This window comes from Littorina saxatilis, linkage group LG12, assembly GCF_037325665.1.
Source record: "Littorina saxatilis isolate snail1 linkage group LG12, US_GU_Lsax_2.0, whole genome shotgun sequence".
NCBI lineage: Eukaryota > Metazoa > Mollusca > Gastropoda > Littorinimorpha > Littorinidae > Littorina > Littorina saxatilis.
This window is the reverse complement of record NC_090256.1, coordinates 51,635,723-51,660,868: the sequence shown is the minus strand read 5'-3', so window position 1 is coordinate 51,660,868 and position 25,146 is coordinate 51,635,723. Positions and strand designations below refer to the sequence as shown.

The following is a 25,146-nucleotide window of genomic DNA, read 5'->3' as shown; positions in this document are numbered from 1 at the left end:
CACACTCTAAAAGAGAATGTCTACTGCCTATGAAAACCATAAGTGGCCCTTTTAAAAATAATAATTAATGCTTCTTGGAATAACTTAATAATGTGCTGGTAACAACACAAACAGGTGGGTCACTCTCCTAGAAACTGGTCAGTCGGGACAGCGTACAAAAACATTTAAATAAACAACAAAATAATTACTTTCCTTTATTTTTATGTGTTTTGTTGTCTTCAGTGTTATTTGGAGGAACAGTGTGAACAAGAACTAAAGCGTTTGTAAATTCTGTGATTTGCTTTGCACTGCAGAAGCTCTGAAATCGCCACTTTTTTCCATTCGAAAGTGTGACATGCTATCTCTGCACATACACATGCCTCAAATTTACCCATTTGATAACACATTTTTCTACAATTGTTGCAAATTCCTGTGTATGAATTTGATTTCACCCGCCCGATGCGCCCAAACGATCTTTCGATAATAACTTAGTTGCATTTGACAATGTAGAAACAATCGTCTCGCACGTCACGCATGGTGTCCTATTTTTAGCTTCAACGCCTTGCCCAAACATAACTTGTGCATACTGTTTCAGGGGATGGATAATTCTACTCTGACATAGTAAAATATTCGATGTCGTTAATCGCGATTGAGTGAGATTCAAGTTGAGTCTGTAAAGCAAGTTTAATGAGATGTTCTGATAGATCTGCAAGTGGTGTCCGAAAATTTGCGATACGTGTGAGCACATTGCAGAACTATTTTCTGGCAAACTTGCGATCTTTCAACCCATTCGCGCATGAATATAAGGGAGTCCCTGCGGGGGTTACACGGTGCAAACGTTTTTTCGTACAATCGAGCACGCGGTTAGACGCAGAAAAACTTTGTTGTTGCGGGGTCCGCGCCAAAGTTGACGACAGACGTGCGAGACGGTACATGTGATCACAACCTTTGAGGTAAGTTTGAGCTTTACAACGGCTCTATTTTTACTATTTAGCGTGTAGAACTTAAACCACTAATATGATTTTGTCATGTTTACAAACTGAATTCGAAAAAAATGCCTTTCTGTCAGAAAAAACGCAACCAAGTGGCAAATTCATGGGTAGAGTAGATCTAGGTACAGTCCAACGTGAAAAGAAGTTTTCGTTTTTTATGATTGTTTTGCGCCTCTTGTTAGTTTATTTTCTATTTTTTTAAATGAAGATTAGATCATGTGGTTCAGGTTCATTTGTTTTGTTGAGAATCTCAAGAAATAGCGTTTGAATCTCTCATCATAGCCAGAGCTGTCTCGTTCGTATAGCAGACGCCATTGCTGCTTTCCGCATGCGGTGTCAGCGATGCGTGCGGGACAGAAATTATGACAGATAAGACTTACTGGCATTTTCATTCGCACTGGAGCAGATTTTACACAGCGTGTAGTCATTTTTACATTTAGTCAAGTTTTGACTAAATGTTTTAACATAGAGGGGGAATCGAGACGAGGGTCGTGGTGTATATGTTTGTGTGTCTGTCTGTGCGTGTGTGTGTGTAGAGCGATTCAGAGTAAACTACTGGACCGATCTTTATGAAATTTGACATGAGAGTTCCTGGGCATGATATCCCCAGACGTTTTTTTCATTTTTTGGATAAATGTCTTTGATGACGTCATATCCGGCTTTTTGTAAAAGTTGAAGCGGCACTGTCATACCCTCATTTTTCAATCAAATTGATTGAAATTTTGGCAAAGCAATCTTCGACGAAGGCCGGACTTTGTGTTGCATTTCAGCTTGGAGGCTTAAAAATTAATTAATGACTTTGGTCATTAAAAATCTGAAAATTGTAATTAAAATTTTATTTTTTTTATAAAACGATCCAAAACTACGTTCATTTTATTCTTCATCATTTTCTGATCCAAAAACATATAAATATGTTATATTGGGATTAAAAACAAGCTCTGAAAATTAAAAATATCAAAATTATGATTAAAATTAAATTTCCGAAATCGATTTAAAAACAATTCCATCTTATTCCTTGTCGGTTCCTGATTCCAAAAACATATAGATATGATATGTTTGGATTAAAAACACGCTCAGAAAGTTCAAACGAAGAGAGGTGCAGTAAAGCGGGCTTATGCAGCACAGCGAAACCACTACCGCCCTAAACAGGCTCGTCAGTTTCACTGCGGTCATTGTTAAAAAATGCAGTGCGTTCAGTTTCATTCTGTGAGTTCCACAGCTTGACTAAATGTAGTAATTTCGCCTTACGCGACTTGTTGTTTCTTTGTGTTACGAGGATGTGTTCAGGACAGAACCACTCTGGTTTCCAATGTGTGTATCTTGGGATCTTGACGGTTGTAACATGCACTGTTATGTACCTCAATGTGAGATGTAAAGCTGTGGTAGCAATTAAAATATCTGACTCCAACTGTTGCATACTTTTTTTCAGATGCCAGGATGCTGCTAATGCTCCTATCCTTTCTGCCAGTCCAGTCAATGCTGATCCAGGAGCAGATCAGAGAGACCGGTACGTTTCTACTGTAAATAATTGTTTTAACATGTTTTTCATTAATCTTAATCTTATTATACTGGAATGACTTTGCTTGCATGCAGTCATTTTTTTAATTTTCTGTATCCATACTGATTTGTGCAGACATTCCTAGCAAAGTCTTTTCATGGCATGGTAAGTGCAGGTTACATATGGAATCAATTATATTTATACATGTATTTCAAGTACCAAATTACTCCTAGTTGGTATGAATGGAGAGCTTCAGTTTGCTTTTCTGAGGTAGACATTTCCAAGTTTATTGGTGTCACTTGCTCCTTGTATTTTTAATTCATGATGTAAACCTTTTTAGTTACTATTTTTAATTTTTCTATTTTAAGAAAGGTTCATTTGTTTGTCCACAGATTGACACACTGGATGGGAATAGGGTGGTTGTCCGTTTCCTTAGGAAACAAGGATCATCGTTTGTGTGGCCTGCTGTGGAGGAGATATTTTTTGTGAAGTTTGATGACGTAGTTGAGGTGCTGCCTGTCCCAAATCTTGACAGGCGTGGCAGACACACATTTCAATAAAAAGTTGTTTCGTTTTGACTGAAATAAACCCATGGTTAACTGATATTGGTGTTTGTGTTTGTTTGCGGTGTCCATGGTTACACGCGAGACGTTCTGTGTCATTTGATGAATATCTGCATGCATTACCAAGATTTTTCAAAGTATGTCCATATTCCTGTTTTAAGTATTCATGGAGATTCTTTAAATCATACAATTTTGCAGATAGCAATATCTGATCACTTGCTGGAAAGGTTTTCTGTAAATGATGAAATGGTTGATCTGGCGTCCTCATAGTAATCCCCCCATTATGTAAGTGTATGGTATATTTTGAAACTTCTGGTACTTTTATGAAGCAATTTCTATTGTATCTCATTGGAAATTGCATGATAATCACTTGTATTTTTTATGATAAGAGTAAAAATGTGCCTCTAATGGTGTCCTGTGTTACACGCGAGACGAGGCAACCTTCAACACATTATCTTAAATTACAACATTTCCAAAAGTTTATCTTGCTTTTCAAAACCTTGTGTTGGAAAGTTGAGATGTTAAACAAACCAAACACACCAAAATATTTCAATTTTGACTAACTTTATTTTTGGGCACTCAAGTCACACATCTGACCAGTTTTCAGGAGAGTGACCCAGGTACAGCAAAAGGCAGTCCTGCTCACAAATCCTAACAGTCATGTACCAAAATGTAAAATGCTCGAACGCAGGTGTTATCAATTGACTCATGTAGGAGGTGATATAAGCTATTTTCAAACGGTAAACAAATTATCTTTTGACAACTGAATTCTCAAATTCAACGGACACATGATTTAAAGTCTTAATTAAGCTAGGATTACACAGAGCGTCATATTAATATCTGCAACAACATGGAACAAAGATGTAGGCTTGGTGCCTCTGTGTGTGGCTTTCAAACGTCTGAGAAAATACATTTATCAGGTCTAAAGACAGACATTTGTAAAATGGAGGTCAGTTTTAAAACTATGCGAGCAGAAAAAAACCGAGCAAAAAAGTCTTTGAATAGAGGTAGTCTTATATTACATCACCTTTCAAAATTAGACCTCTATTTATAAATTCACACAAGTTTTTGCCCCTTAACATAACTCTTTTTACATGTGCTGTTTAAATGGCCAAGTATCAGAAGCAATTAATGTTTATGACAATGGAACTGTCACTACAAATGTGACTTTGTACACAATACAGAAGTAACATTTACATTTGCACAATTGTGGAGAAAGGGGCTAAATCAGTCGCATTAAACCCTGTTTATAAATGGATAGAACTATAACCGGTACAAAAATAAACATCTTCTTGATCACAGGTGTAGTCAGAAAATGTCATGCAACACTTTTAACAATACTCTGCATTTTAATTGTAAATGAGCAGTCAGGACACGCACTTCTCTGCACATTTATACTCATCAGTTTGAACAATTTAGTCACTCGAAAAGAGTGACTGCACTTTGAATGCACCATGTCATATCTCGATCACTCTCATATTCTACCTTAAGTATACATAACACCTGTGACTTTTAAATGTTGATATAAGCTTCCATGTAAAATTTGAAAATAATGGAAGTAAGCTTATCCATGATCGTGTTAGTCTCCTTTGATGATTGTGCCCTGAAATGAATGTCACAAGTGCTTAATTGTTATTTGATGTTTGATTTCAAACCATCTTTTCCTCATTCCTAATGAACTTCATACCACAAATGCAGATAACTCCAAAAGGAATTCCCCCTAATAAGAATAGAAGACGTATGTTCATACCAAAGAATAATCTAAAATCTCCTTTTCATAGTGAAATAGCAAGCTTTGCATGAAGCCCGCACTTTTAACCATTAGCATGAACGCGAAACCTCTTTTTTTTTTAATTCTTTCTTTATTTGGTGTTTAACGTCGTTTTCAACCACGAAGGTTATATCGCGACGGGGAAAGGGGGGAGATGGGATAGAGCCACTTGTTAATTGTTTCTTGTTCACAAAAGCACTAATAAAAAAATTGCTACAGGGGCTTGCAACGTAGTACAATATATGACCTTACTGGGAGAATGCAAGTTTCCAGTACAAAGGACTTAACATTTCTTACATACTGCTTGACTAAAATCTTTACAAACATTGACTATATTCTATACAAGAAACACTTAACAAGGGTAAAAGGAGAAACAGAATCCGTTAGTCGCCTCTTACAACATGCTGGGGAGCATCGGGTAAATTCTTCCGCCTAACCCGCGGGGGGACTCTTTTATAATTCAAAACAACAACATCAATAATTGAGACTATTCAAAGAACCCAAAAGGGCATCTCATTCAATAGAACAAAATCACAAGGAAGCATTCAGAATTTAGAAACTAATTAACTGCTCATCATATTGCACCCGAATCAGAATATTTGTGTGACAGCATCTTTCTTTTTGGCATCTGAAATATGGCACAGTGCACAGAACAGTGCTGTAAGAAATAATTATCATCAGCAAACAGTAGTGATTTAATGGGGACGCTGATTTTAACAAGTTCAAAAAAGGTGCATAATATCCAGGAGGAAAAAAAAATTCAGATGCCAAAAAGAAAGAAACTTTGCTAAATTATCTTACATAAAAAGGTAATCAAATAATATGAAGGAACAAGAAAAGGGTAAAACTAAAAGAAAACATCTGAACTTTCAAGCACATAAAAACAAAAGTAAACAAAACAGCTAAAACTAGAAATAAAATAAGCAAAGGAAGAGAATTAACACTCTAAAACATTCTGGATGTTACAGACTCTCGATCACCATTTAAAGACTGAAGAAAGCAATGCCTAACAGGTAAGTCCTCATTTTTTGTCTGTCAATTATCTCTTTGTTATTTATCTGTCCATCCCATCCACTTCAAAAATCAACAGGTTGAATTTCATGTGAACGTGTTTTTTTGGTGTCATTAATTAAATGTTCCATAAATGAACCATTCTTCTTCTTTCATTCTTCACTTGCTCAATGTAATTTAAGTAAAGGTGTTTTCACTTCCTGGAGTCGATGCATTTAATTTCATGGACTTTTAAGTGTCAGGGAATACCAGTCTATAACTGTACCTTTATACTTATGTGAAAGCCAGGCAGTGTGAAGAAACACTAGCCACCAGCCTAAAACTAGCAGAACACACACTGGGGGAAAAGAAAGGACACAAGAAAACTACTTACTCCTACACTAGACTATCTTAATTTTCTTTTCTTGTACATGTACCAGTAGCTTAACAAGTAAATTTTTGCTTTCAGACAAAAATTACATCAAACTTTTCAGCTACAGTATTTAGAATACACTCTATAACGTCACTAAAAAAAAGAACAGCAAGAACAAAACATTTGCAGCCATGAGTTAACCTACCTTCATCCCACCATTATAAACTGAGGTGAGGGAGAATATATGGCAGCTTATACTGAATCATCTTTGACAACAGAATCTGTTTCTTCATCTGAACTAAAATAAAGATGGAAAAGCCTTGCAGTTGCAACAACAATGATCAATTGTGCAAACAGGAAGTTACAGACACTTAACTTGACTATAATAATGCTTCATTTATGGTAAACCATGTAAGGCAAGGTATTTAAGGATTTCACAGAGATCTTCCCCACAGTATATCTCAAACTTACAATTTCAAAGCTCGTATCATACCATGCTGGTATACTCTGATCCCCATTCACCTTTTCAGACTTTCACAGAAATTTCACCACTCACGACACAGACACAATTATAGCATTCATAACACAGAATAAACCAGAATTTATAGCAGTTACTTAAAAATGTCCCACCCGGTTCTTATACATCCACAAAAATCTCTCATCACTCTTGGTTCGTAAGACACAATGGGATAATATCATGAAGACAGACGCTGAGACATTAATGGAGAAAAACGCGTACATCCATGAGTGTAGGCAAAAGTACACCAATCTCACATATTTTTAAAGTCATTAGGCTTACACATTAAGGACTGGTGTTGATGTTTTCAGTTTGTGCCGAGACGAAGGATAAATGCAGAACAAAGAGATCTGGATAATTCCAAACAGCAGCCCAACAAAGTTTGGTGTCTGAAACAAACAAAATCAAAAGATTTGAAACAAATAATTGAACATTAAAAGCGTTGGTTTTTGGCTAGTGTCCAACTTGAAGGATGCTCTTATCACACAGAAACAGAGCTATAGCGGTCCACATGATCGTGTACACAAGGACATTACCTTTAAATAAACAGATCAACCAATTCCCCCAAGAGCACCCAAGGGTTGTTCCCAGACTCAGAAGACACTGGTCAGTTGGACCTGGATTAAAAATATGTATAGGTCCAAATGTCCTGGCTACAAAAACAGATAGTTCTGCCAGAAAACCTATAGCTCCTACGTACATGTAAAAGCTATCGGACGGTCGACAGACGAGGGGTCAGAACATTGCGTCAGATCAAAAAACTATGTGTCAGTGACCAAAGACCACGGCCTGAGAACAACACTGGCGCCCATGGACACCCCCCCCCCCCCCCCCATTCAGACTTGTGCCAGACCCATTTCTTATTTGGAGGTGCATGTGGTAGGGGAAGGGACAGACTGTCATGCCACAGTTATCTTAACAAGTTTCACACAGTGAATCTGCCTATTGCACAATAACATTCAATAATCGGTCTAACAATCAAGCAGTTACTACATGTATTATACATGTACATTAGTATTTCCATTTTAAAACCAGAAGAATCTTTTTCTATTAGAATTTTTTCCCATGTGTGACTGTGAAAATAAACAGGTATTAAATAAAACTTCCTAAGCATGATTTTTATTGGCTTAACACATCAGGAAAGTGTTATTGAAAAGCTAGCCTATTATGATTACTCACAGCCACAAATGGATCGTTGAGCAGTGTTCCGTACGCAACCCAGCAAAACGCAGACACAAAGTTGAACAACACCAACCAAAAGGACATGGTTTCTGTACTTTTCGTTCTGCAAATATCTCTCTGCAAGAAAAAATGTCTCACTGTACCAATAAACTGAAGTAGGAAAGATCACAATTTATAAATCAGTAACAACATTAAGCAAAGATCACAATTGCTCCACCTTTGAGGCTAATTAAAACTGTGTGTATAGGAGTGTGTTTTGTGCATGTCTAGCCAAGCAGGGACTAGCTGACACATGTGCTCTTGAATATCAAAGCCTATTTTATTATTATTTCATGGGGTATTCAATTCAGATCAAGCTTTAAACAGACAACAGATGTGACCAGTTTAATTTTGCTTCTAAGTGTATATATTGAAATACAAAAAAGAAACTAGATGTTACAAAAAAAGCCTGCAAGTCTCATCTCAATAAAAACACATTTACCGCAGCAATGTAAGCATGTCATTATCAACATTATTTTGTAATTTTCCTGTTATTTGAATGCAATTGGAATACAGGTGTTGAATGTAACAGAACATTTTAGTTATTATATCTGTGAAAAGTGTTTATACAGGAAAATTATTTACAGTACAGCAGACAGAAACATACAGACTATCAAGTACATAGTAAAGTCGTGTCTAAATGTAAGGTAATGCCAATACTTATTCAAATTGCCAAAGGGCAAAACTTCATTGTAAGTTGAACTGTAAAAAAGCTCTATTTCACGATGGGGGGAAAAGTGATGCCAAGATCTACAGTGGAGTCCAGCTATAACGAACCCGGTTATAAAGAAATCCAGCTTTTAACGAACTGCCATTGATTTCCCGGCAGACAGCCTTCTATTTCTTACTTGTTACTTTCCGGCTACATCAAACCTTTTGAACTCATTTGCATAACGAACCCCTCTTTTAACAAACACGTTTTCATCGCCCCAGAGCCGTTTTGTCTCTAAAAGTCACAAGGCTACAACGAACTGATGTCAATAATTGTCTCCAAAGACAAAAATACACAAACACAAGTGCACATCGCGTGATGAGCGAACTCTGAACAAACAGCGGGAGGTGCACGGAACAGCCACCGCCGCTGTGTTTTCACTATTCCAATCAGCTGCTAAGCTATGACTGTGCTCAGTACACAGCAGTGTGCGGCGAGATCAAAGGCAGACCTGTCCATTGTGATAGCTGGGTGGCCTTGTTTATAGACACTCAGTGACCTTCTTCCCAGGGGTCATTGACCCAGTTTTAGCTATGAGAGGTGGTTCCCCTTTCATATAAGAGAGGAAACACTTCCTGTACCCCGGTCAGTGACCGAGTTTAACTTATGGGGCGGTCTCTTTCATGTCTTGAGAGGACAGTTACTTGGCCAGGGTAGTACATGCACCAGAACTGGTGGACACCATGAAATCGGAGATTGATCGGAGATTGATAAGAATGTACATGTACATGCTTTTACACGACTTTTTACATTTTACTTCTAAAATTGTGACAGTAAAGTGAACATTTGAACTATGCCTCTATGGATTATATTTTGAAGCTGTTGAAAGCATGCAGAGATTGTACTCTCCAAGGAAAGATCGATGGGACGATCATTTGGGTGAGTTGGAAAACTTGTCTTAAGGCCATTTAGGGTTGAAAACTCTACAGCGAATTACTGATATAACGAACTAAAATGTATCTCCCTTGAGATTCGTTGTACCCGGACTCCACTGTACCTAAAACTTCCAAATGTTGCCAAAACTGTTATGGCCATTTTAGAAAACTTGCTGAATAAAATAAATCCCAGCAACATACCTGATTAAGATACAATACGCCATCATAGAAATGCGTCTGCAAGCAATGACTTAAGGTACCAACAGTCTAAACCAAAATGTTTTCTTTAAATGACATACATACCACTGACGCCATTGGTGAAATATAGCAGCAGATAGACATTGCACAGCAGAAGACTCCAAGGTGAAATATTCCTACATTCATGTCTGGCCGTGCGAAGCGTAAATACACCAGTGGCATAAACAGGATGACCATTCCAAAGAATATGATGCGATGAAAATGGCTCTGAAAGCAAAACACCAAGGAGTTAAATATAAGGCTGACTTATAGAGAAATAAAGCAACCAGATTGTCCATGATATTACCTTTCCTAACCTTGTTTCATCATAGAAGTATAATTCACTTTTCCACAACAACCACCTGTTTAGGGCGGGGATGTAGCTCAGTCGGTAGCGCGCTGGATTTGTATCCAGTTGGCCGCTGTCAGCGTGAGTTCATCCCCACGTTCGGCGAGAGATTTATTTCTCAGAGTCAACTTTGTGTGCAGACTCTCCTCGGTGTCCGAACACCCCCGTGTGTACACGCAAGCACAAGACCAAGTGCGCACAAAAAAGATCCTGTAATCCATGTCAGAGTTGGGTGGGTTATAGAAACACGAAAATACCCAGCATGCTTCCTCCGAAAACGGCGTATGGCTGCCTAAATGGCGGGGTAAAAAACGGTCATACACGTAAAATTCCACTCGTGCAAAAAACACGAGTGTACGTGGGAGTTTCAGCCCACGAACGCAGAAGAAGAAGAAGAAGAAGAAGAAGAACCACCTGTTTATCAAAAACTTTTGGTTGCTCACTTGGGTGGTTGTAATAAGACAGATCTTACTGTATACAATTCCCAATACAATTCTAAATAAAGGATATTCTGATATAACTTGTACTCAATTTGAAAGAGTGAATACTCTTACTTTTAGTGAGTCAAACTTTCCCATGTGACAAAGGCCCGTCTCTTTTGAAGGGCGTGTCAGAAACAAGTGAACGAGGAGCAAGTGTAGAAAGCTTGCCTAACTTAAGGTAATACTAACAGCAAGGGTATTCGCCCTGTCAAAACCCATACAAACCTGACAAAGTTAATTACAGAGTTCCTCAATTGCTCTCTGCATGGCCAACTCACCTTTTTTACAGTATAAGAATAGAAGATGAAAATGTACAGCAACTGAAGGAAAGCACCAGCAGCATTGGTCAGCACCAAGTTGGAATTATTCTGCAGAAGGCCATACTTCATCCACAGGCAGGCACTGTTGAACAAACACGGTAAATGTGAAGAAAGTTAAATGTGCACAGTGGAACGCTTCCTTCAAGACCCTTCCATTATAAAACCATCCTTTTTAAGACCTTGCCTTTTCAAATTTTCTGTTCATAACCTCTGTAAATTCGATCACCTCCATTTTTGAGACTACCCCCTTCTTAGGACCTGGTTTTTTTTCCCGTTTGTTTAGGTCTCAAAAGGATTGTATTAGTAAAATCAAGCTCAAGTGTTATGCAAACTGAGCCATATATTTGACACTCACACATTTTACTCTGCATTTAATGTGAGCTATTGACTGAGGAAAATTTGAACAATGTTGAATCTGTGTAGATCAGCAAAGTTAGGTCAATTAGCGTCCTCAAGCAGAGCCATATTGCACTCTCACAGTCACACACATTTTCTTTTTAGACTTAACTCGATGTGAACAAGTGACAGAGAAATTAATGTGCTCATAATGTTGAATGTGAATTAGCAAAAAGAAAATCTTTAATTCCTGTTTCATATTTCACACTCAGGATCATTCATATTTTAGACTTAATTCAAAATATTAAAAATTGCCCAATTACTTGTTAAGAAAGGAAAATTATATTTGTTTTAAAGGCCGAGGTCCAACAGGCCAGAATACCCATGGGTATAGGCGGAGCCTATTTTCAGTGACCGACAGGTGTCAAGTTACCTAGTCTGGTGGATGCAGTGGCCAAGGCATTCCGCTTGATTAAACAAGCCAACAGCAGACTGCATACCTCGCCTTGGTGTGTGTGCTTTTCTTGTGAACCTCTGTAAAGTCCCGTTATGTGTGTGTGTGTGTGTGTGTGTGTGTGTGTGTGTGTGTGTGTGTGTGCATGTGGTATTCACCTTTTTTTCTGATGGTTATTTGGAAGCATTTTTAGTTGCAATAATTTATTCACACTAGCAATAAATCCTCTGAATGCAGATTACACGCACACACATACACACACACGCACATGCCGTCGCATGCGCGCGCGCATTTATACACTTGTGCAATACAACTGAGCACATGGTGAAAGTTATGCAGTGCCATGCACTAACGCAACCGGTCAACCTGACCTCGTGTTGTAGACTGAAGAGTAGAAATACCCTCTCTCTTGGTGCAGAACCTGAGTGGAAACTCGCACCAACAATCCAATGCCAAGAACTTGAGGGACCATCTACAGAGTTAAATGTGTCACTGCTTTCTGTACATGCATGTTTGAATGTTTCATCCAAGACATTGGCGCCACTATGTAGCTCTGTGTCTTGGTTTTACAGTTCCCAAGGTATCAAGGTCGGTACCGTTTTCAAGACGAGTAGGTCAGTCTAGCCGGCTTTTGGAACAGTGGAACCCTTGTTACACAAACCGACTGCATTCTCTAAAGAAAATATATTGACCATTGTCTTTGCCATAATAAGCCAAATGTAAAGCCTGTGAATCTAACAAGTTGAAACTTTCTCTCTTTATTTGGTGTTTAACGTCGTTTTCAACCGTTCAAGGTTATATCGCGACGGGGAAAGGGGGGAGATGGGATAGAGCCACTTGTTAATTGTTTCTTGTTCACAAAAGCACTAATCAAAAAATTGCTTCAGGGGCTTGCAACGTAGTACAATATATGACCTTACTGGGAGAATGCAAGTTTCCAGTACAAAGGACTTAACATTTCTTACATACTGCTTGACTAAAATCTTTACAAACATTGACTATATCCTATACAAGAAACACTTAACAAGGGTAAAAGGAGAAACAGAATCCGTTAGTCGCCTCTTACGACATGCTGGGGAGCATCGGGTAAATTCTTCCCCCTAACCCGCGGGGGGTCAAGTTGAAACTGACTTGTTAGACACCCTTATTTTGAACAAAAGATATGGTTTCCGGTTGTTAATTACGCATGTGACCGTTGGTTTCAGGTTGACCAGTAAATCCAGATACATAACGGCACTGTGAGCGTGCATTTCGCTCCCCAAGCCCACATGTTTGGTTTTGTCTAAGACTAACTAGGTTACCAAAATTTGCGGGAAGAGGAAAAATTTGGTGGGAAAACTTGCATTTAGTCAGTCAAGGCATGGTCTTGCGTCGTGTCCGGAGGAGAACAGCTTTGTGACTGATAAATGTTTAATTAGATAGCAGAGCATCACTATTGCTGGATGTTGATGAATATGATATTTGCGACAGACAGGGATTACGACATTTGCCGCAGAGTCGCCTGAAGAGTGGTGTTTTAGTGTGTGAAAAAGTGAAGAAAGTGTCTTTCATGAGTCAAGAGTGGCTGGTTCCAACGTGCATGACTGTGATACGCGGTGTTCTACCGGAAACATCAAGCAACGCGTTTTCAATTATTTTCTCTGGAAAAGTCGGTACCTAACTCACGATCGTATTCATCCACCAAATAACTTCAGCTTCCTTTTTCAGCCCAAGAAGAACACTTTTTTTTTTGGTTAAATATGTTTCACTTAAAAAAAAAAAGTAATAAATACCAAACTAACATTCGTAAAGTGCAGACTATCTTTGAAACGATTTATTAATTACAGAACGATTATTGAAAGTGTTTCACTCTCAGGCAGATTAGCCAGTGGTGTCATGTAGCATCCATGGCTGCTGCAAGAGCGCGGAGTGACCGGAACTTTGGGGTCAGGCAACATCTGGTAAACGTTATGTGGCGGGTGTGTGTTGCCGAAAAGGAATGAGCGGTGTGTGGATATTATCTTTCTCGTGTCTTTAGCTCCGCCCAGTCCACCACGACTGACAGCCGTTTGATTTTGAATTCAAATTGGGTGAGTGAATTTTTTTTCTGAAAGTACGTTATCCAGGGCTTATTATAAACACTTTTTGGGGTGCATGTGTGGTGTACACTTTCAAATGTTTGCTTGACAAAAATGGTGCTTTTCAATCAATCAATCAATCAATCAATGAGTCTTATATCGCGCATATTCCGTGGGTACAGTTCTAGGCGCTCTGCAGTGATGCCGTGTGAGATGAAATTTTATACGGCCAGTAGATTGCAGCCATTTCGGCGCATATTTACCTTTCACGGCCTATTATACCAAGTCACACGGGTATAGGTAGACAATTATTAACTGTGCCTAAGCAATTTTGCCAGGAAAGACCCTTTTGTCAATAGTGGGATCTTTAACGTGCACACCCAATGTAGTGTACACGGGGGGAGGTTCGGACACCGAAGAGAGTCTGCACACAAAGTTGACTCTGTGAAATAAATTTCCGCCGAACCTGGGATCGAACTCACGCTGACAGCGGCCAACTGAATACAAATCCAGCACGCTACCAACTGAGCTATATCCCCGCTTTTGAGTTTGGTATAGACAGAGTATTTTTGAAAATAATATTTCAAGTGAGAGCTCGTTTCCTGAAAAGGGCTGGACATTAGACTGAAGTGCCACGCGCCGCTCTGCTTTTATACCCGACCCTCGGCCTTTAACAAAACTAAGAGGGATCGAACATCTCACATGGAAAGAGTGCTGCTGCATAATCCGGTAACCTGATCTTTGTAATTTTTTTCAAATCTGACACACAGCTGGTGCCAAATAACTCTTTATCCATCCCCTTTATTGGATATAAATATATGCTTTTCTTATAGGAGAAAATAATAAGAAATATTATTTATAAGTTTTAAAAGTTTTAAATCTTTTTTTAATATTACCTGATGAAGAAAGCGATGAATGGTACGGGTGAAACCAAATCTGTTCCACCCTTCCGTACTATCTGCACACATATTTGCCTGCAAAAGAAACAAGAAAAATACTGGATGAGCAACTCAATTCACGTATAATGTATCAAAACACCAGAAACCTTAAATAGAATATTAACCTTTAGTTTAAAGAACACATACAGTAAACGTGTGTGTAAATATCGACCCGATTCCTTCAAAAGCCTATAACTAAAAGTGGTCTCTGTGTACCCCCCAAAAACACTGTATTTTCTTTCTTCAACCCAGTCGGCCAGTGTCTTGTGCCTGAGCGCCCTGCCCCTTGCCAATCGCGTTCCCCGACTGATCTGTTACTCGGCACCCAGTCATATGTTACGTCTTTATCAGTTCATGACTCCACCAACAATAAAACATGGTACTACTTTTCTTTGAAAACCTCCAAAAACTTCATTAGACATGTTTGATTGAAATCATTACTTAAATCTGCAACTTTCACCGTTCATGGCTTTGTTTTCGTGTTCGTGTCAGGATTTACGAAGGAGCGGAAGTAATTGAAGGAAGTGAACTCTAAGGCACAAAAACACTAAAAACAAATGATGTGAGCGTCATTGTTGTTTTCATTGATGATTTGAACATGGTTTTCACAGAAAAGAGAGATCCATTTTCGTGCGCGAGCATGTATGTATCCATGTGTGTATGATGTCATCAATACTTGTGTTCTTTATGATAACAAGAGTTACTTCCCTTGCATTAAAATTAATGCATGATCAACTTCCTTGAAAATCAGACTCTAAACACACAAATATGGGTGCATGTAGCATGACTTCTCAGGGGCATGTCCAAAATTTCACTTTGAAGATAGATTTAGTTAGTTTAGATGGGTTTTTTCTGGGGTTTTCTGAGGTGTTCAGGTGTTTTCGGAGAAAAGAATTACCCGGTCTGTTTTATGTGTGTGTGTGTGTTTGTGAGAAAGTGTGGATTTTTCTAACAGGATGGTTGTGGATCTTCCTCTCTCCTTGTCTGTCACTTCTAGTTCTCTCTACTTTAAAAAAAAGGAACAAGTTCAGTAAGTGCACGAGTTCTAATTTCTCCTATTTATCATATGCACTGGCTATATGCACTCGGAGTGTATACAAGACCTGACCACTGTATACACTCTGGCTTAAACTTCCAGTCACGAAGCGAATTTAAGTTTGCCATTCGACACCACTTTGCGCAGAGCAGTTGATTATATAAGAGTACAAAGAAACGAAAACAATCTGATGCTGCACGGCCTTTGCTGTAACGTAGATTTTCACATTTTCGACACTGAACCGCATCAACACTTGGAGCGTCATTTGACGCCATTTTGCGAAGGTACGCTTCACTTTAGATTCATGGTATCAAAGTATGCTGGGGACAAACACAGACAAAAACAAACACACACACGAAACTGATGCTTCATGGCAGATTATTGTCGGAGTTTGAAACACACTTGGAGTGTGTATCGACCTAGAAACGGTTGTATACTATGTGAATGTACATTATTTGCCAACCCTAGACACTCCAAAAAAGAGATAGCGGAAGTCCATACGTCAGACTGTTTTTTCATTGGCTACTTCCTAACGACTTGTTGGGGGCATTTCATTGGCTACAGATTTGTAACAGAGCTTTTCATTGCCGGAGTGTACACAGACTCATTGATCCTGTATTGAGGTCTAACGAATGACGTCTCACAACGTGCGCAGTCGTCCTTGGCTGTCAAGAAAGCCGCCGCGATCATTGCGCAGACGACACTTCTAGACCGCCAATATTTTTTGTGCGCATCACGTGCTCCACATAAATCGGCCGGAAACGAAGCAATACATTGGGAAACCTGGATACACTCGGAGTGCGTGTAGCTTTTGCCTTTACCATATGTTTACAGATTATGACATACAGGACCAAACCCTGGGGAAAATCTTAACAAAACCGCATCGACTGACAAGAATTGTACACGTGTAACACAGTCCGCACTTACAACCCAACAAGCTGGCACAGTATCGACGAAGCAGAGGCCGCGGCTCCGAAGATGTCTACCAACTCCATCAGTCATTCCTCTTTCCTTGAGATGTCAGCGACACCATTCTGTTTGCGGGGCGCTGATGAAAGAACAAAGAGAATAAATGTTGACACTAGAATCGTAACAGATTAGCTGGTTGTCTAGCTTAGAATATCATACAGTGAAATCGGTAAAATGAAAGCTTGGCTACAAACAATCTCACCCCTCTTTTCCTCGTCGACGTCGGATCAAAATCCAAACAAATCTTCTGTCGCGTGTACAAGTTACGAGAGTTACCGCCCTTGGGTTCCGTCATTCGTGACGTTGCTTGACCTCTTGTGCATTGTGAAACTATGGAAGTAGGTCCCATTGCTTGTTAAAATGGTTCGCTAACATACAGCTCCAACTTTCACGACGAATTATATCTTACAATCAATTTCAAAGAAAAATGTGTCAGGCAAATTCAAGTAACATTCGATGAGATGACCATGAGGCGATCATGGGTTCCACACATTCATATCCGCCCAATATTTATTTTGAAGAAAACTATTATGTTCATAGGCACCTGAACTAAAATTTATGAAACGGATTTGAGCTCTGCGTATGTCACGCGTGATTGTTCTGAAAAGTGACTATTACATGATTGTTCTGAAAGTCTACTATTTATTTCATCGTTATCATACAAGCCCTCATACGTGATTGTTCTGAAAGCTTACTAATTTACATGATTGTTCTGAAACCGTCTACACGACTTGCTTCACCCGTAAAATGTTGTCAGATATGTAGAGGTTACATGCCGAGTCTCAGTGATTATCAAAAATAATGGTCGAAGTTAGCGGATCATGAAAAATGCGAGCTTCAGCGAGCTTTTTCATGACCGCGAACTGAGACTATTATTTTTGATAATCACTGAGACGAGGTATGTAACCTCTTTATTCATCACACAGTCAGTCAATGTTAGATATATTGCTAATTCTCTGGACATTTTGTATTTACTGTAAAGAAATTACAAAAGTATTTGTCTCAGTTTTGGCTGTTCCATATCCCTCCCTCTGATTATCATTTCTTTTTGTTCACCCTTTTATTGTACTTTTCAGTATTTTAAAATGTTTTTCCTTTCAAAAAGTCTTTCGTCACTTGCCCAACTAAATTCTGGGATAATTACATTTTCACATATATTTGTTTGTTTTTAAATGTAGGTGTTTTTGTTTTTGAAGTGGGGAAGCAATAAAGAGGTCGTCGATATCAAAACTGATATCGACGGAAATGTCGTCGATACTCGGCCCGTATCACTTTTGCACTGAGCTCAGTTTTGCCCAATTGACCAATGGAAATCCACGTAACATATGAAATAGCAATATTGGGTAATGTGATTGACCGGACTGGTTTTCTCTCAAACGCTTCACTGCGTTATCAAGCTCATTTATTATTGTTGCTGTTGTTGTCGTCGATCGTCGTCGTTGTTGTTGTCGTTGTTGAGATAGTTGTTGTTGATGTTGTTGGTGTTGTTGTTGGTGTTGTTGTTTTTGTGGTTATTAATATTTATTTTTCCTATTCTTTTCTAAGAAATTGAGTTGAAAAGACTAATGCAATCCGGGCCGTGCATTCCAGTTGGCTGAAAGTAAATAGGTTATTTATTAGGTACTTCGTTCGTCTGCTTCGCGGAGACCAGCGTACCCCGTCTACGTCTTCGGGTTTTGGCTAGCAAAGCCTTACTACATGTAATCTTGGTGATGACGGGTTTTCCGTGTTGATCCTTTAGTTTCAGGCCGACATATTGACTTAATGTTTTCATATCGCTTCACGCGACTTGTTTTCTCCTGTGTCACGACTTACAAGAGTACTTGACTTATACAGGGTGACCCAAAAAAAAGAGTACCCAAACAAAACGTCATAAATTGACCAAAAATAAAACAATCTTCATAAAATGTATTTACACACACAAGTAGCCTCTGCATGATTTGCACAGAAAATTTTAGCGTTCTAGCTTGTCTTTCAGGAAAGTTATGCTCATTCTACAGAACATGCTCCAAATGGCCTCCGCGCCGCTGCAGGCAAACTTGAACTCGCCGCGCAAAGTTATCAATCACCCGCACACACTCCTGTTGCGAGATTCCGCGAATGGTTTTTGTGATGGCTCTCTTGAGTTCTGTGATTGTCTGTGGGTTGTTCCTGTAGACGTTGTCTTTCAGGAACCCCCAAAGATAAAAATCTGGGGGATTTAAATCCGGGGGAGGCCATTTGGAGCATGTTCTGTAGAATGAGCATAACTTTCCTGAAAGACAAGCTAGAACGCTAAAATTTTCTGTGCAAATCATACAGAGGCTACTTGTGTGTGTAAATAAATTTTTATGAAGATTGCTTTATTTTTGTTCAATTTAAGACGTTTTGTTTGGGTACTCTTTTTTTTGGGTCACCCTGTAGTTAACAAATTCTGTTGACAAATAAAATACAAGAACAGCTCGTGAATAAAAATACCTTTTTATTTTGCCAAACATATCATAGTTTTGCTTTGCGTATCGGCGACTTCACAGCGTGAAGACCAAAACAAACCAAACAAACAAAAACAACAACAAACACAAGGCTTTCAGAGCAATTTATTTACCTGAAGGAATCGTGTTTTGTGCAAGAACATGATGTTTTGAAAATGTGCGCACTTTCAAGAACTGACTTTGAATGATTGAAAAAAAACCACCACACATACACAAAACAAAACAACTCGTTTGCAACGAATATAGGAAGTAGATTGGGGATGAAATAAACTGTGTGTGTGTGTGTGTGTGGAAAACAAATCTGTAAAGACAACAAATTGACGTGATGTTTTAATTACGCGTCACGCAACATGAATTTACTTCCACACAGATTATCTTTAAATAACACTTCATAGCTACATCTGATCGCAAACGAAACAAACGCGTATCTTCTCAGATGTAAAAAAAAAGAAAGAAAAAAAGAAAAGAAAGATGTTTCACCAGAATGCACGTAATTTAGATTGAACTCAACCTTGATTATTTTTGTCGACAGAAATAAATGCATAGGCCTACTCTTTTTACAGATGTCATAATGATGACGGCTTCGCATGAATGCCCATCAAATTGAAAATCTCCGAGCCATCGCTATTTGTCAACTGAAATCATAAGTGTCTGATTCCAAATGTCAAGGTGGTCCCTTGTCGATGGTCTTGATGGCGTGTTTTATCATGCGCACACAACGCGCTTATACCCCCATTCCACACATCCGTTCTAGCTTCCGTTCCTAGCCGTCCTGAGGACGGCTGCCACAACAATGAGACGCTGCGCACACGGCCGTTTTTGGCATCTTTAAGCAGCGTCTGACCATAGTGGCAGCCGTCTGAGGACGGCTGGGAACGGAAGCTAGGACGGATGTGTGGAATGCGGGTATGACAACTCAGAGTGTGAGAGCGCTAGCGTTGCGTTACCATTGCGTTAAGTTCCATTAACGATCCATGAGTTCCGTTGCCGACGTGTTAAGGTTCCATTACCGTTCATTTGGAACGGTCGGGGAATGGCTAAAATTTTGAACATGCAGCCCGAACTCACCCGTCCCAACCGTTCCTACCGTTCAAAGGAGTTCTGTTAACGTCCAATGGCGTTCCATTAAGGTCCCCTCCCGATCCCTCCCATTCCCGTGCCGTTCCTTGGTCGCTACAGGAACGGGACCTAGAACGGATGTGTGGAATGGGGGTATATTACTGTATGACATCGATGAAGGTGCATGTATTTCAACTTACACATGCCGCGCAGAACTTTGCCAACATATATACTGAGCGCATAAAATAACGTACTGCGGTGTGAGACATTTAATTTCAGGCAGATGTTCACCGAATCAACGAAAGAATGTGACATTGACGAGAAACTTGAGACAGTTTCATCACAGCTTTATGTGATTAATTTACAACATGCGTTTTTGTTAGTCCATCACACTTGGCTGGGTTTGCCTGTTAGTGTTAATTAAGCCCACACTGTAAACTGAAGTGTTCCACTTTTGAACACACTTCTTGTAATAATAGTAATAATAATAATAATAATAATAAATAACTTTTCTATAGCGCGAGTCCCATCAATTGGCTCCAGGCGCTTTACAAATTCATTATAGAATAAACTAGCACAAATCAACAAGCATACAAAGCATACATTTAACTGAGACATAACACCAAGATCCCAAGCACTAAGCAAAACTTAGCGTACAATGTTAAAAGTACACACACACACACACACACACACACACACACACACACACACACGCACACAGACACGCACGCACGCGCACACACAAAGATACCATTGACAAATGGACCATAAAGCACATATACAGGGTAGAGAGTTCCAAAACAGAATAGAGTTGTGGAGAGTCTACTCAGGCTAAGCAAAGGCTTTACGAAACAGGTATGTTTTGAGTTGTGTTTTGAAGGAGTAAAGGCTGCTGGAGTCACGGATAGAACTTGGAAGCGAGTTCCAGACGGTCGGAATCTGGTACCTAAAGGTTCTTTCACCAAAGGTCTTGGTCCTGGTTTTGGGGATGCGAAGGAGTTTTTCAGAGGAGGATCTGAGAGAACGGGATGGCTCGTAGATACTGAGGGAATGGGACAAATAGGGGGGAAGTGATTTCTCAAAACAGCGGTACCCTAACAGAGCCAGCTTGTACTCGATTCTATACTTCATAGGAAGCCAGTGAAGGGTGGTAAGTAGGGGAGTGACATGGTCTTTCTTAGACTTCTGCAGAATGAGCCTAGCAGCACTGTTCTGGACTCTCTGTAAGCGATCAAGTTCTTCAGTGGGGAGGCCGGCAAGCAATGAGTTGCAGTAGTCAAGTCGACTCAACATGTCAAAACTGTGCATTGCAGGAACAAATAACCTCGTTAACATCACGATATCTCAAATAGAAATCCAGAAAGTTCTAAACTTACTCAGTGGTAAATGACTGTGTGTGCATGGGAACTCGTGAAACCGAGCTCGCATCCAAGCTATTGGGCCATAAAGCCTCGCTATCGACTGTGGTAATAATGTCATTTGGGGCATTACAAGCTGATGTCCCTAAAAGGTTTTGCTGCCTGCAAGGACGTGGCAAATCACTATTCATCGGGTTGAAGCCGTCGCGGTTGCATTTTGAAACCCTCTTACCGCCATCATAATGCTTTCCACCTACGCTGATATTGCCTAGAGGTTTTATGAGTGCATCTCATGCTGATGTCTTCCGATTGTCTCTTGATAACTCTCAGCACAACTGTGTTGCATTCTGCGACCTTTATCTGAAAAATAGATTCTAAATTATACATCCCGCTGGTTGTGTTTTGGAAACACTCAACAAGTATCGCGCACGAATAGACTAGACAAGGGATAAGACCATCCCCTGGGGCTCCCCGTCGACGCTCTACCTTGAGGGTCCCGGGACCCAACCACTGATAATTTTAGGGGGTCCAAGAACCCCCCTCAGCGGAGTTTTAGTGCGTTAAAACAGTCGGGAGGAGTTTTGGCGGTTCTGTGAGACCTTCACGAAAGTGGTATTTGTCATATTGGTTAGATTTACTCCGTAAATTTGGGTCGGTAGATGTCCGCGAGGACAATTCCTCGTCTTTGAAGTACAGTCAAGTGCACGTTCTTGTCTATTCCGTATGGACGGTATCAGACGATTGCACCAGTACCGAAGGTACGCATGTTAACACAAATTGGCGTCCCGGGACCCGCTTTTTTCAAGTTTAGTGCGTCACGGGACCCCCTTCCAGAATTTCTTGTACGTGTTTTTAGCGCGTATATGACGCAGGGACGCACAGTTTGGAGAGCCCTGCTTCCACTTGATCGCATGCCCCACAATTGGTACGAGGTATGATCCAAACAAAATGATCAAATGTGATTTTCGCAGAGACCGTTTGGCGTATCTGGCCCAAACTACAGCAGTCATTAGAACTATCTTCCGACATCGATGCAGAGTCACACGTGTCTAAGCCAATCAGAAAAGGCCTTAAGGTGGCCTTATTTGGGGTCGCTTTTCAGCTCAGATTTGAGGGCTTTTTTGTAGGTCCTGGGTGCAGTGAAACTTGTTGCCAAAAAGTCTGATATTCAAAGAGGGTATATTCAGCAATCTCAAGGGGTGTAATCAGATCTGAAGAATGTGTGAGGCAAAAATGGGATCATTAGGTCTTATAGGAATAGAATTACGGCCCTTCTTTTGTGGAGACTGACATTGTCATGAAGGAGTATAGGGCAGTCTGGGTTTTGCAATTTGGTCGCTGACTGCCAAACTCGTGAATAAGTTTGGGTAAAACGGTTTCTGCATAGTATGTGATAATGACAGTGCTGTCAGTAGACAGAATATCGACAGCAACGGGACCTTCATGGTCGAAAAATACAGCGAATAGCCCTGTTTCTGCTTTGAAAACCTCGCTTACAAATTTGATGCATCTCGTCATTTTGGTCTAGACACGCTTTGTTTCTGTGTTTTCTGGCACTAAAATAGAAGGAAACCAAAGTCTCATAATCAGTGATTACAGTAATAACAAATTTGGGTCTACTGGGTTCACATCGGTTGAGCAGATCGCGTGCGAGAGGATCCTGAAGCTCCTTCCGTTCCCCTGTCAGCTAATGAGGCACCCATTTTTCGGCCAGCTTTTGAAGCGGAAGATCACTGAGTAGAACTCTCTGGATTGTTCCATATGAAAGTTGAAGATGTGCTCTTTATACCCGCATGTACACTTTTTAATCTTAGTTCTTAAATTTTGGCACAGCAGCTACATTATTCTCGTTTAAAGCGCTCTTCAGAAGTCTTTTTGGCTTGTCAGAGTTATTCCCTTTTTCCCCAGTTTCAATTTCCCTGTTCTTTTGTCAGATTGTCGAATATGGAACAGCTTTGATTCATGTAACATTCTTCAGCTTTGTAAACATTTTTGTTGTACCATTTTCGTTGTACTATTACCAGAGACTATACCCAGCTACACTCTTTAAAAGAAGGTGCTTGACAAAAGACCCCGTTTTGAAGCACAACCCAAAAGTGACGTATTTTAAAATCTCGTCATTTATGACGTAGTAACCAAATGACGTTATCTTTTGGCCGTATACCAGTTAAATGTTTGGCCTTTCAAATGGTATATATATATATATATATATATATAATAACCAATCCAGGCTTAGGGAGACTCGTGTAGTTTTGGTGGTTTGGGCGACCTCTATTATATCAGGTAAAATTCATTATAGAGATTCACTGTCAAATGTAGGATAATGTGCCTACATCAACAGTACATTTCCTTTATTGCAACTGCAGTGTGCTTAATTTTGACAGATATAGCAAACCTATGAGGTCTCCCTATTGTTTACAAAGGAAATGGACATCATTAGGGCACCTGCTGTACAGGACACCATTATGGGGACATCAATTATATTGTAAAGTCAGGCGTTGCGGAGACCACTAAAGACTACGCATATAACCCCTTTCACCCTTTTGATATCTTTTTGTTTTGACGTTATTGCTGAAAGGTTAATACTAAAAGTCATAGGGGCATGTGGGTGATAAAAGTGGTTTTTTTTGTAACAGCATATTGATGGCAAATCAATGGTATTTAAAATGGTATTTTATTTTTTTCTATATTGTACCTTGATAATAAACCGGATTCTGGCTCATAATAATGATGATGCACATTGAGCATTGAATTAAAAAGTCGACAGTCTGGCATTCATTTTTTCTCAATTTAAGGCGACTTGATTCAATGAAATGTTGACTGCAGGATCAGGTAAAAAGAACACTGAATAAAAAGGCAAGTACCTTGGTGGTAAAATGATCCTTAGTAAAATGTTTACAAATGTTTCGGCCACAGGTCTTCTTCATAGAGGCTGAAGGCCTCTGACCGAAATATTTCTATAACTTTAACCAAGGATCATTTTACCACCAAGCCTTTTATTTGCTGACTTGTTTTCTGCGTTTGATTGTTTGTTTGTGTTCCCAGTCAGTTTGCAGTCTGTGAAACATATTTCTAGTTGTAATTGCATCGGTGTACTTGTGCCTTTTGTGAAATATTTGCGTTTAAAATAAACTTTCAAGTGCAGTCTAACAGCAAGCCAGTGTTCCATGTGTGTGAAATTTACGGCTTTGTTTGAAAAGCTTCTATTGGGTTCTTGTTTTAATCCTTAATTTTGTGTGCACACTAATGTCTTAAGTAAAATCTGTCAGTCTGCATGAAAAACAAGACTATTTTGGGAATCTCACTTTCCAGAGATATTAGCGTTCTAAATGAAATGAGTTCAATCTGCCCGTTTTACCTTTTTGGTGCCATACAATTCATAAAGGTGTCGTCTATAAACATGCACAGTTTTAGACCTTCTTCGCTCTTTGGCTTGGGACTCCCACGTTCACTCATGTTTTTAGCACGAGTAGATTTTTTACGTGTATGACCGTTTTTACCCCGCCACACAAAACATGTACAGAAAGAATGAAAGGCCAGATGGAGAGAAGAAAGGAAAATACAAACCAAGCAGTAAAGAGTCAAGATA

General features: G+C 39.6%; 1 protein-coding gene and 1 long non-coding RNA gene across 2 annotated transcripts; one reads left to right on the top strand and one right to left on the bottom strand.

Moving 5' to 3' along the window:
- Nucleotides 1-831: 831 nt before the first annotated feature.
- On the top strand, nucleotides 832-3,306 carry LOC138982210 (uncharacterized). The gene is made up of 3 exons (XR_011460809.1): nucleotides 832-932; nucleotides 2,401-2,478; nucleotides 2,862-3,306. It is a non-coding gene; the product is annotated as an uncharacterized lncRNA (long non-coding RNA).
- A 273-nt stretch (nucleotides 3,307-3,579) lies between these two features.
- On the bottom strand, nucleotides 3,580-16,939 carry LOC138982209 (sugar transporter SWEET1-like). Its single transcript, XM_070355433.1, has 7 exons — nucleotides 16,872-16,939; nucleotides 16,628-16,748; nucleotides 14,623-14,700; nucleotides 10,838-10,961; nucleotides 9,795-9,956; nucleotides 7,863-7,982; nucleotides 3,580-7,072 (listed from the first exon to the last, which is right to left on the bottom strand). Exons 2-7 carry the CDS (start codon nucleotides 16,693-16,695, stop codon nucleotides 6,962-6,964), a joined length of 663 nt encoding a protein of 220 aa, XP_070211534.1. The 5' UTR covers nucleotides 16,696-16,748; nucleotides 16,872-16,939; the 3' UTR covers nucleotides 3,580-6,961.
- Nucleotides 16,940-25,146: the final 8,207 nt, after the last annotated feature.

Bases quoted from the DNA above. Each gene is read 5' to 3' on its own strand.
- LOC138982209 (XM_070355433.1), bottom strand. From the start codon at position 16,695: ATGGAGTTGGTAGACATCTTCGGAGCCGCGGCCTCTGCTTCGTCGATA. The intron at 14,701-16,627 runs GTAAGTGCGGAC...TTTCTTTTGCAG, and splicing joins CTGTGCCAGCTTGTTGGGTT to GCAAATATGTGTGCAGATAG. The intron at 9,957-10,837 runs GTGAGTTGGCCA...TTTTGCTTTCAG, and splicing joins ATTCTTATACTGTAAAAAAG to AGCCATTTTCATCGCATCAT.